We start from the raw sequence: 12,232 nt of genomic DNA on the forward strand, positions 1-12,232 counted from the left end.
TTCTTTTGAAAAAACTGCACGTACCATATCCCCTCTTCAGGTTTATTTGTCTGTCTACTCATGTGGAAGTAGTTTCAGGAGTGTTTTCACTTACCGCAGGAAATTTTCCCACGCAAAGGAACTTCCTGCAGTATATCTTGCAGAAACAGAAATAGGTAGCTGAGATTTGGGGAAGGGGTGGTTATCTCAATTGCTTTAGCCCCAGTGTCTTCAAATGCTATTCCGGCTTCTGGAGAGAAGCACCAAAAGTTGCAACAAAGTACCATTGAAATCAATGGGATTTAAGTCATGATTAACTTACCCTGTTGATTTCAGTTCAACTAAGGAGGGACCCAGGTGGCACTGCGGGTTAAACCACAGAGTCTAGAAGAAGAAGTGTGCATGCACACGAAAGCTCATACCAATGACAAACTTAGTTGGTCTCTAAGGTGCTACTGGAAGGAATTTTTTATTTTGTTTTGACTATGGCAGACCAACACAGGTACCCACCTGTAACCACACACCATGATTCGCAATGGATAGCCAGGCCAAAAATTATGAAGCCGATATAACCATATGGACTTCAAACCGGTTTGTTGATTCAATATATTGATCAATATATTGCCCAGCCCTAGCAGAGTACTGAGGCTAAAAAGCAGTGGCTTAGTTTAAGCCTATCTAATAGGTAGACTGAGGTCTTTTACACTATAGGTCTTTTTCTTTAAAGCTGTTGCTTCTCTAACTTCAGCTGTCTGGCTGCATCCCAGTGCCTTCACTTTATTGTGTGTGGCCAGGTACACAAAATAGTGTTGCGGAGAGGGTTTTTTTTTGTCTGTTAGAAGGATTTGTGTCGTCGATCTGAATAGTATAAATGGAAGGAATTGACATTTGCTACCCCGTGGCCTCTTTGTTTTTCTGTATGTAGATTGCTGGTTAGGCTTCTTAAATCCCCCCTTTTCATATTAAAGGCCAATGAAACTTCAGAAACCGCTCTCCAGGCAAAACTGAAGCAGCTGGCTCGGCAGGCACTGGACAGGTGAGTTTCTTGAAGCTTTGAAAGAGCACCTTGCATGAAAACGCTGTTTCCTAAGTAGTACAGTAGTTGTTGTTGTTTATTGAATTGATATACTGCCCTATACCTGCAGGTCTCTGTTGCATTAAAAAAACAACACAGCTTTTCCGCCTGTCAGGTAGCTTTTAAAGGTATGAGAAGCCTTGCTGGAGAAAAAGCTTACAACTTTATAGACACTGCGACAGCATTTCACTCCTTGAAATGTTTATTGCCTGCAGATGCAGTGTTTTGCATTCCTTTTCAAAAAAAAAGTTTTTATTTATACTTTATACTTATTTACTTATACTTTATACTTTTCAAATTTAAACATTTCATTAATTTTCCAATCATTTTAACATTTCAGAGTTTCCCCCCTCTTTCTCCAGTTCCTTAAATTCATTTTTTAAATCTTCTGCATATTATAATTCATGTTCTGCATTCCTTGTTAATTTTAATAAAGAAGTTAGTGCAAATCCATGAGTCTAAAGCAAAATCCACATGGCTACCTTCTGAAATGCCATTTGCTGTTTGTATTTTTGTTTGAATATCGACAGTAAGTAGTGGTTTCTTTTAATGTTTCCAAATAAAATGTTCATTTATTAAATTTATTTCCTACCCTTCCACCCAAAGGGGAGCAACCAACAAGCGACAAAGTAATAAAAACATATTTAAAACAATTTAAAACAATACATATACAGACAAAATAGTGGCTGACATCAGATAGAAAAGGGGTGAGCTGTGTACATGAGCTTTTTTATTTTAAAAAAGAGCTATATTTTTATGAGTGTGTTTCTAATCAGATTATGTTTTAATAGACTGGGCTTACAGAAATGTGTTAGCTGCATTCTAATCCAGAGGCTTGCATCCAGCAAAGTTGTACTCGGAGTAGACTTAATGAAATGAATGAACCAACATTACTCATGTTAATTTAAGCGGGCCTGCTCTGAGGATGGCTAGCATTGGATACAACACAATATATTTTGAAATTCCATATATCGGTCAGCACTGCTGATATCAGCAACCATTTGTTTCTTTCATTTACGAATCTCTGGCCAAAAGTCCTCCCAAAGGGATTTACAATATAGCAACGTATATAAAATAGCTGCATATATTAAAACAGTTATGAGTATAAAAACAGTTTCTAAAAAACAACAGCGCATATATAAAATAAGTTTGTTCCTATGTTTTATTAGTTACGCATTCTTCACTGTAACATCCCAGGACAGGTTGCAGCGTTAAAAGCCGTGTAAAACTTTATCCCAAGTGTGCTTAAGGTTTTAGAAGGTTTGTCGAAAGCGGAATATCTTTAGCAAGAAAGCTAATGGAGAAGGCACCTGTCTGATATGCAGTGGGAAGGAGTTCCAAAGGCCGAATTCCAACATTGTGCAGAATAGACTTCCTGATAGGATGGCGTCCACGAGATGCCCTCTCTTGCAAAACACAATGATCAGTTGGGTATTTAGAGAATGAGCCGTGTAGATACAGTTATTCTCTTTGGTCATCTATGGTGAATGGGAGCTGCTTCCAGGCAACTATGCAGTGATTTTTGTTGTACAAAAACCAGTTCTTCCCTCTTAGTTTAGGCCTTGAATAGACAATTGTGAGTGTGGATTTATTTGCATTGCACTAGGGTTACTATGAGAACCTGGACCATCAAGGATGACTGTTTAATTGAAGGAAATCCTGAAGCATATTCTGATTATCTGTGTACTGTATTTAGAATAATGGAATAGCTGTTTTCAGCTAAATTTCTGGCTGTACACGAACCTCTAGCAACAAGAAGCTTGCTAAATAAATTGTTGCATGATTCCTGTTAGTATGCACAAAACTTTCAGGTTTTCTTTTTAGTTGAAATAACTGTCTTGAGTGGCTTCTGTGTTAGATTGCATATGCCATTCTTGCTGTACAGGAACCCTTGAGCTGTATGAAATGAAGGTTTTATGGAGGTTTAACAGGTAGAGCAGGCATCCCCAAACTGTGGCCCTCCAGATGTTTTGGCCTACAACTCCCATGATCCCTAGCTAACAGGACCAGTGGTCAGGGAAGATGGGAATTGTAGTCCAAAACATCTGGAGGGCCGAAGTTTGGGGATGTCTGAGGTAGAGTATATGAGAAGCCTAAGAATGCAAATACGGAAGAAATATGCAGTCACTCTTGCCACGTTTGTTTTTTAATCATTCGTTCTCACAAAAGAAATTAATATTTTTTGCATTTTTACATAGTAAAATGAGTAGCATATGATTGGTGGCATTTATAGGAGGCGTCGCAATGTACCGCCACCAATGAAATAAATACTCTTGATGCGTGTAAAATGCAAACTCTCTATTTTAGAGCTGAAGCACTGAAGGATTCAAAGCCGTCTCAGAAAGACAAGCCGATCCCAGCGAAAGCAAATCAACAAGCCAGGACTTACTTTCCATTAGGGCCTGATTTTTCCTTGAACGATAAGCCACAGGCAGTCAGAGCTGTGCAGGCCAGTGAACCTCAAGGTCAGCGATACACCGCGGAGGAGATTGAGGTGCTCAGGTAAGGAAAGGGAACGGTTTTCTAGGCGTATTGAAAATGGGTTGCCTCATTTAGGCTGCAGTCGGGTGCACACTTGAACCTGGGAGCCCATTCCACTGAACACAGTAAGGCTTAATTCTGAGCAAGAATGCATGGGATTGTTGAAAGCACCAAATTGTAGACCGGCAGGATGATTCAACAACAGCAAATGTTGCACGGCTCTTAAATATCAAGAAGTCGTGCCAACTTTATCGAGGAGTTCATCCCAATGATCAAGCAACGTGTTAAACTAATTACATTTCCCTTTGGGATGCAAATGTACTAAGGCTAACAGCAGGATATTTAGCTGATAAATGTATCCACATATTTGGGCATGGAATAGCATTGCTGCTAGAGGAGATGCAGGTTTGCCACGCTTGTTTGCCGCCGCCACTCCTGCTGCCTTTTACAACAAGCCAACACAAATAGAACTTTTGTATAGCTTTGGAGGAAGTGAAGGGAAGGCTACAATAGTAAGTTCCTGCCTGGCAGGCAAGTTTCAAAGAGATGGAGCCCCCTGGTGGTCTGGGGAAACAGTGTCTATTTTAAGATGCTGTGTTTGCACCACACTGACCTCCACTGCTTTATCTAACTCAAGCAGCCATTTCTGCTCTGAACCCTTGGTGGCCAGAACGTTCAGGGGTAAGGACCGTTTGAACAAAGCTTTTAATGCAAAACTGAAGGGGGAAATTTGCTGGCTCTTTGAAACGAGACCATCCACTGCGTCTTGCTCCCGTTGCCATACTAAAAATGCTGAAGGTATTAAGCAGGCAGGTATACCTCAGCTGTTCATTTAGAGTTTGGCAGGGTGGGAAACAAATGGATTTGAATAGCATTGTGCTCCTGACATCTTGCATCCTGCTCTCATAGGAAGACGTCAAAGATCAATGGCATTGAGTACGTCCCTTTCATGAGCGTTGACCTCAGAGAGCGCTTTGCTTTTCCGGTACCTTTCTCGTAAGTGAATATAAGTTGCCTAGCCAAGGACTTGCTGAAATGCTTTCTATTCCTTATTATTCTTAAGAATTGTCTCTTGGGAACAATGTTCAGATGCTCCCTTGAATATTAAGGCAGTGTGAAAAGTAAGCTGTTGCCGCCTGCTCATTGTAGGTGAATTCATTCAACTATAAGTACTATAGAATTCCAGTGGAACCTCGGTTTATGAACACCTCAGTTTACGAATTTTCGGTTTACGAACGCCGCGGACCCATCTGGAACGGATTAATTCACTTTCCATTACTTTCAATGGGAAATTTCGCTTCAGTTTATGAACGCTTCAGTTTATGAACAGACTTCCGGAACCAATTACACCCATGCTTCGGGTTAAGTACGCTTCAGGTTGAGTGCTCCGCGGACCCGTCTGGAACAGATTAATCCACTTTCCATTACTTTCAATGGGAAAGTTCGCTTCAGTTTATGGACGCTTCAGTTTATGAACAGACTTCCAGAACCAATTGTGTTCATAAACCGAGGTACCACTGTAGTCCTGACGTCTAAAGTACCACTGTTAAATTTTTGAACACTGCTACTGTTAGGAAAAGGGACGTGGGTGACGCTGTGGGTTAAACCACTGTGCCGCTTGGGCTTGCTGATCGAAAGGTCGGCGGTTCGAATCCCCGCAGCGGGGTGAGCTCCCATTGCTCTGTCCCAGCTCCTGCCAACCTAGCAGTTCAAAAGCACGCCAGTGCAAGTAGATAAATAGGTACTGCTGCGGCGGGAAGGTAAACGGTGTTTCCTTGCGCTCCTGCTTCCGTCATGGTGTCCTGTTGCGTCATAAGCTGTTTAGTCATGCTGGCCACATGACCCGGAAAGCTGTCTGTGGACAAATGCCGGCTCCCTCGGCCTGAAAGCGAGATGAGCGCCACAACCTCATAGTCGCCTTTGTGTGGTCCAGGGGTCCTTTAGCCTTTACCTTAATTCAGTGTAGGAGCCCAAGCAAGGCTGATCATGAACTGGAGGCTGGAGTTGGAGAGATGAGAACCCAAAGGGAGCAAGAACAATTAGGAGGGGGGCCTAGGTGGTCTTTAGGATTTTCATAGGTGGGCAGAAAACCTTTGGGATGTTGCTTCTTGATTTGCCCTGATAAAAATGATGTGTGATTTAAGTAACCAGCCCACGGATTTCATGCTTAGCAGTGACTTCTGGTTTGGGGTGGGGTGGGGATTGTTTTGATTGCAGAGATAGATGTGGCAAGCTGCCATTGTCTCCCAAGCAGAAGGCAATGTTTTCTCGCTGGGTGCGGCCCGATGAGATAACGAACAGCCCCACCATGATCTACACAGTGTCAAGCTTCAGCATAAAACAGGTAAGGAGGATCGTTCTGATCTGACACAGTTGGCTATCCTCGAATAAGAGAAACGAAGCAAGACAACAGAAGTTGACACTTTCACAGTCTGAAAGGAGAGCTTTCGCTTTTGATGTTCTTTCATACACTGTTCCCTTCCTGTGACCAATGTATAGAACCCCCACACTACCAGAAAGTATTAGGTACGTTTCAGAGCCCTAATTCAGGAATCGGAAGGGCTATTTCATTTGCAGGCTGTAACACGGGTAGTATTGACCTCCAACTCCCATTAGTCCCGAGCAGCTTAGCCAGGGTGGGAGTTCGAGTTCAGACACATTTGGAGGGCCACAGGTTCCCTAGCCCTGCTCTGCTGCAGTTGGAGAAGTTGTGTTTAGAGGAATGCTTTAGAGGAAAACAAAATCAATGGCTCTTTCCCATCTGTCAAAGTGAATGGAGAATGTTCTCTTCAATGATCTGATGAAGAATCCGGAGGTTTGGGTGCTTTGAGGTTAGAACTGGTATATCAGAGATGGGGGCTATGTGGACTTGCAGATATTTCTGGGCTTCCAATTCCAATTCCAATTCCCATCATCCCTGGCAATATGGAGGGCCTCTGGCTCCCCATTCCTATGTGGTTACCTGACCTTTGAGGAAACTGGAGTTTGCAGTTTCAAGCATATTTATTTGCCTTGAATTGGCTCAGTTCTCCCCCCAGATTTCCGATCAGTTGAGAGATCTAATTTATTGTTGGGTTCCCCACCCTTAATCCTCTTTACATTGTCCTGCTTGTCAGTGGCACTTCCTTTTTTATTTATGATTTTCAGTTTTATACCTTTCAGTAATTTTACAATCATTTTAACATTTCAAAACTTGGCTTCCTTCCCCCTCTTTCTACGGTTCCTTAAATTTATTTTTAATATGTTCTGCATGTCCGAATTAACTTAATTTGCTCATTTATTCATCTACTTTAAATATACACTCTTATGAAACTGCAGGTTATTACAATAATCCTGCCAGTATTTTTAATCTGTTTGCAATTTATAAGTAAATATTCAATAAACCACTTCCATTCTTTTATAAAAAGTTTGTTATCTTGATTTCTTATTCTTCCAGTAAGTTTTGCCATTTCTGCATATTCCATAAGTTTTTGCATCCATTCTTCTTTTGCTGGGACTACTTCTTCTTTCCATTTTGGGGCAAGTGACATTCTTGCCGCTGTAGTCACATACATGAATAAATTTCTATACAGTTTGGGTAGTTCTGACGCTCCTTGACCCTTGACTCTTTCTGTCCTCAGACAATCGTGTCAGATTGTTCCTTCGTAGCTTCTCTTGCTATCAGTGCAGCGTACGAAAGACGATACAACAAGAAGCTGATTACCAGGTACGCTCTGTTCTGGCAGATGATCTGCAAAGTTTTTGTTTTCAATTTTTTCATATATAAAAAATGTACTGGAAGGAACTTGGCAGCTTCACTACCTGTGTGCTTTATGGCCATTTTTTAAAAAAATAAATAAATTTTTATTTGGTTTTTCAAATTAAAATTTTACAATCACATATCCAACATACAACATAAAAACAAGATTCCAAAGAATCTCCTGGACTTCCCTCCTCCTCTTGGTGGGTCCTATTATTAATCATTTCCTCCTGCATCTTTTATCATTATGCAAATCTTTTACATCTCCATTATATCCAAAATTCACCATTAAACTACAAGTGTTATTCCAATCCTACTAACGATTTTAACTTTTCACAATGGTTTTTAAGGTAAATTATAAATTCCCCCCGTTCCTTATTAACATTTTGGTCTTCCTGATTTCTGATTCTTCCGGTCTTTTGGGCCATTTTAACTTTTCTCTGGAAACCTGCAGCCAGAGTCCTGATTGGTAACTTCAAATTGGTTGATGAAGCTCAACACCACCTTTTTGGTCCATTATACCCAGGCCGGATCTAGACACATCAAAGAAACGTTTGCAAACTTAAGTTAAGCGTGTTGCAATGAGAAATCAGGTTGGCAAAAACGGGACTCCACAGTGCCATCTGGTGTCACAGAGTTATAAAGCATAAACAATGCGTATTTTTCTTTGCCAGTGTAGCTGAGTCCCTAGTCTCCCAAGCGTTCCTGTCTGCTTGCTCATTTCCTGCCTTTCACAGAAAGCCTCCCGCTCTCTTCTAGGCCTTTAGGGTATGTTTGAATAAAGATGGCTGGTTTCATGATGGTTGCTGCATCTTCCACCCCTGTTGTGTTCAGATATCTCCCGCTTTCAGTCCCTGTATTTATAGGCACTCTGAAATCACAAATCCTCGGTTGTGAGAGGCATGGGGAATGCATTCGGAGAGGGACCATAGCTCAGCTGTGGGGCGCGGGTGGTGCTGTGGTCTAAACCACTGAGCCTCTTGGACTTGCCATTCAGAAGATCGGCAGTTCGAATCCACGTGACAGAGTGAGCTCCAGTTGCTCTGTCCCAGTTCTTGCCAACCTAGCAATTCAAAAACTCGCCAGTGCAGGTAGATAAATAGGTACCACTGTGGCGGGAAGGTAAACGGCGTTTCTGTGTGCTCTGGTTTCCGTCACAGTGTCCCGTTGCGCCAGAAGCGGTTTAGTCCTGCTGGCCACATGACCCGAAAGCTGCCTGTGGACAAACACAAGCTCCTTCGGCCTGAAAGCGAGATGAGGGCTGTAACCCCACGGTCGCTTTTGACTGGACTTAACCATCCAGGGGTCCTTTACCTTTTACCTATAGCACCATCTTGCATGCAAAAAGTTCCAGGTTTAATCCCTGCCATCTCTACCCTAATAATTTGTGTTTGCTGCAATTTTATATGCCTAACTCCATTGTGGTCGCTGGTGTCCTTCACTGTTTGGGACTTTCAGTTCTCTATATCAGTGATCCCTAGCTAGCAGGACCAGTGGTCAGGGATGATGGGAATTGTAGTCTCAAAACATCTGGAGGCCCAAGGTTGAGGACCACTGCTCTATATAACTGAGAACCTTTCCCTCTCAGGTGTGAGTTTAACACGAAATAACATACAATACCACTCTTTCCTAAGCTTTAAGTTGACAACACAGGATTGAAATAGACTTGGCATAGTCCACAACATGCACACAGAATATATTCTAATATTTTCCCTGGTCTCTTTCCTTCCCCCCTTCAAAACAGCATTATTTATCCGCAGAATAAAAAAGGAGAGCCGGAGTATAATCCGTGTGGAAAATACATGGTTAAGCTGCATATCAATGGGGTCCCTCGGAAGGTAAGGTCATGATTGATTGATTGATTGATTGATTGATTGCTAGGTTGATGGTTAGAATTTTATGTAATTATACCCTATTAAATTGTTGACTGAACACATGGGGGTCTCCACAAGGATGAATATACCACAAAAACAAGACCTTTCACACACAATTCACAGCTTTTGCAGGGGGACAACATTATTGGCAGATGTCTGTTAGTATTTGTATTGCATTTGCATTGTAAATGTATTTCAAAAAGAATAAATGGTATTGGGGAAAGGAGGTGGCAGGTGGGCATTGGTTGCTTATTCTATTGTTTCTTTGACTGGGAACATGAGTGTGTGCTGACTTCAAGCATACACTGTCTAGAGGAGTTTGTGAGGACAGGCAGTCTGTGGATTAATAACTTAGGCACTGCTATGAAGGAGTTTTGAAAACAAAAGGACTAAACCCTCTCTTGGGCTCAAGGGAGAGAAACACATTGCATTCATTAATATACAGTATACAGTTGTGTCTTGGAAGTTGAACAGAATCCATTCCAGAAGTCCATTCAACTTCCAAAATGTTTGGAAACAAAGCGCGGCTTCTGATTGGCTGCAGGAAGCTCCTGCAGCTTCCTGCAGCCAATCGAAAGCCACGGAAGCCCCATCGGACATTTGGCTTCCAAAAGAATGTTCAGAAACCAGAACAGTCACTTCTGGGTTCCGATTGTTCGGGAGCCAAAACGTACGAGTTCCAGGGTGTTCGGGATCCAAGGTACGATGATATGAACTTGTTGTTCAACTGTTGCCAACCTGACGAGCAAAATTTATCTTCAAGTCTTGTGTAAGGTATCTTTTTTTAATCACAAATAGCTAACAGTGTCCCCATGTCCCCTGCATCTCATGTTTTAATCAACACATTGTCAGAACGCTTGGCTAGAGCCAATGTATATTCTTTGTTCTCTGAGCCTGACTCTTCTGCGTGACTTACTTAATTCCACGTGCAGCTGTCTTATTTGCGCTCTTGGTTTGATCTCTCTCTGTCCTGTTTTGCCCAGGTGATAATCGATGACTTGCTACCGGTAGATCACAGCGGAGAACTTCTCTGCTCTTACTCCAACAACAAAAGCGAACTCTGGGTTTCCTTGATAGAGAAAGCTTACATGAAGGTTATGGGAGGCTATGATTTTCCAGGATCAAATTCTGTGAGTACCCATCTGTTCTTGGCAAGGAGTAAATGTCTGTTCAGGCAGATCTTCCCATTATGAAGAGCTCTTCCATTAATCCCAAGTAGAGAAAAATAAGACAGATGCCATCATAAACAAAATATGATCTCTGCTTTCTGTTCATTGTAGCATGTGTGCTTCTTCCCAGCATGACAAATAATTTCTGTACGAGTAAGTTATATTTGAGTTGGCCTTATTTGGGGAATGTTCTTGGCAAATGCAAGTTAGCACGACTGAAGTCTAGTATGGGGCTTTACGGATGAAATTCTAGGGGGGGGGGGAGAGATGCATGTGGGTACCACTACTTGTTCTCTAGTTTCTGAGGTTTTGGCCCTTATTGATACCACATTTTCAGCTTCATCTCTGTGATGATGGAGGGAAGAAACAATTATATTGCGGCCAAAGGTTAGGAGGAAAGAAGCCGAGTCACACAGTGCAGTTCTGTCTCCCTTGGATCTGAAAATTTCTGGTGGCTGCTGCAAAATTCACGGCATTTTCAGCAAATCACCTTGCAAGCTGCTTTTCTGCGAATTAGCCTTCTGTTACCTCCTAGAAAGTTTCAGCACCAAAAGGAAATGAAAACTGGAAGTTTCAGAACTGGAACCATACTTTTAAAAAAAATTAAATTTCTTGCTTTTCAAAAATAGCAAAGTTTTCATATGGATGGCTTTTTCACAGTCTTGGATTATACTGCTGTCTTTGTTACCGAGGAAATCTGCTTTTATTTCAGAATATTGATCTCCATGCATTGACTGGCTGGATACCCGAAAGGATTGCCATGCACTCAGGGAACCAAGCTTTTGACAAAGACAGTTCCTTCAGGATGCTTTACCAAAGGTAACTTATGGCTGATATATATAGAGAGAGGGGGGTAGGTAGATAGGTAGGTTCTGATGTTATCAGCAGAATAGTTCATAGAATCATAGAGTTGGAAGAGACCACAAGGGCCATCCAGTCCAACCCCCTGCCAAGCAGGAAACACCATCAAAGCATTCTTGACATATGGCTGTCAAGCCTCTGCTTAAAGACCTCCAAAGAAGGAGACTCCACCACACTCCTTGGTAGCAAATTCCACTGCCGAACAGCTCTTACTGTCAGGAAGTTCTTCCTAATGTTTAGGTGGAATGTTTAGTTCCATTGTATTTTTACACTTACTAGTGCTATTGCTAAGCAAATACTGATGAGCAATTCATGAAGGTACGGTCTTTATCTACAGCGAGAGAGACCGATGTAGAAAATGGCACTTTGGTGGTAGTGTGCTTCATTCCTCTGTTAAACTTTAAAAAAAATACGCCAATTGGCCAGAAATATTGACAAGCTTTTGGCTGAATTCTGCCTTTCTTTGGGCTTAAGGCAGAAGGAGAAATATTTTTCAAAGAGGCATGAAGTAAAAGCCGTGGTCTGTTTGGTGTTCGAGCTTTTGCAGCTTCAGATGCCGCAGCTAAATGTGGAGGACTTCAGGACAGGATTCGAATCTGGTTTAATTAGAAATACAATACTTTCTAATAGTTTTTCAATTGCAATAATCCAATAATAGCCCCATTATAACAATGCCAAATTATACAGTGGTACCTCGACTTACGAACTACTCGACAACCGAATTTTTCAACTTACGAATGGGGCAAATGGCCGCACGCTTACAATTTTCTCGACATCCGAACGGAAACCACGGTGGTTTTAGATAGGGTTTTTTCGACTTATGAATTTTTAGATGGGGTTGCTTCGACTTACGATTTTTCCCGTTTCCAACGCATTCCTATGGGAAATCACGTTTCCAATGGCGCTTTTCGACTTACGAATTTTTCGACCTACGAAGGTGCCTTCGGAACGGATTAAATTCGTAAGTCGAGGCACCACTGTAATACAATTCCTAATACAAATCATTCAAATTCCAAATTATATAATTTTGGTTAACCCCCCTCCCCCACGGTCT

The 12,232-nt window shown here is 41.8% G+C and overlaps 1 protein-coding gene across 5 annotated transcripts in view; it reads left to right on the forward strand.

Moving 5' to 3' along the window:
• Positions 1 to 12,232, forward strand: part of CAPN7 (calpain 7) — a 38,703-nt gene that overhangs the window by 6,637 nt on the left and 19,834 nt on the right. For all 5 annotated transcript variants that reach the window (XR_015946446.1, XR_015946445.1, XR_015946447.1 and 2 more), the window contains 8 exons: positions 948 to 1,015; positions 3,362 to 3,556; positions 4,445 to 4,531; positions 5,753 to 5,879; positions 7,156 to 7,241; positions 9,019 to 9,112; positions 10,132 to 10,278; positions 11,030 to 11,136. Coding sequence is in view for 2 of the 5 variants with exons in the window: in XM_035128805.3 (XP_034984696.3) it covers positions 948 to 1,015; positions 3,362 to 3,556; positions 4,445 to 4,531; positions 5,753 to 5,879; positions 7,156 to 7,241; positions 9,019 to 9,112; positions 10,132 to 10,278; positions 11,030 to 11,136 (911 nt within the window). In the remaining 3 variants the exon portion in view is untranslated. The remainder of the gene's footprint in view (positions 1 to 947; positions 1,016 to 3,361; positions 3,557 to 4,444; positions 4,532 to 5,752; positions 5,880 to 7,155; positions 7,242 to 9,018; positions 9,113 to 10,131; positions 10,279 to 11,029; positions 11,137 to 12,232) is intronic.

Source organism: Zootoca vivipara, chromosome 11, assembly GCF_965207765.1.
Source record: "Zootoca vivipara chromosome 11, rZooViv2.hap1.1, whole genome shotgun sequence".
Taxonomy (NCBI): Eukaryota; Metazoa; Chordata; class Lepidosauria; order Squamata; family Lacertidae; genus Zootoca; species Zootoca vivipara.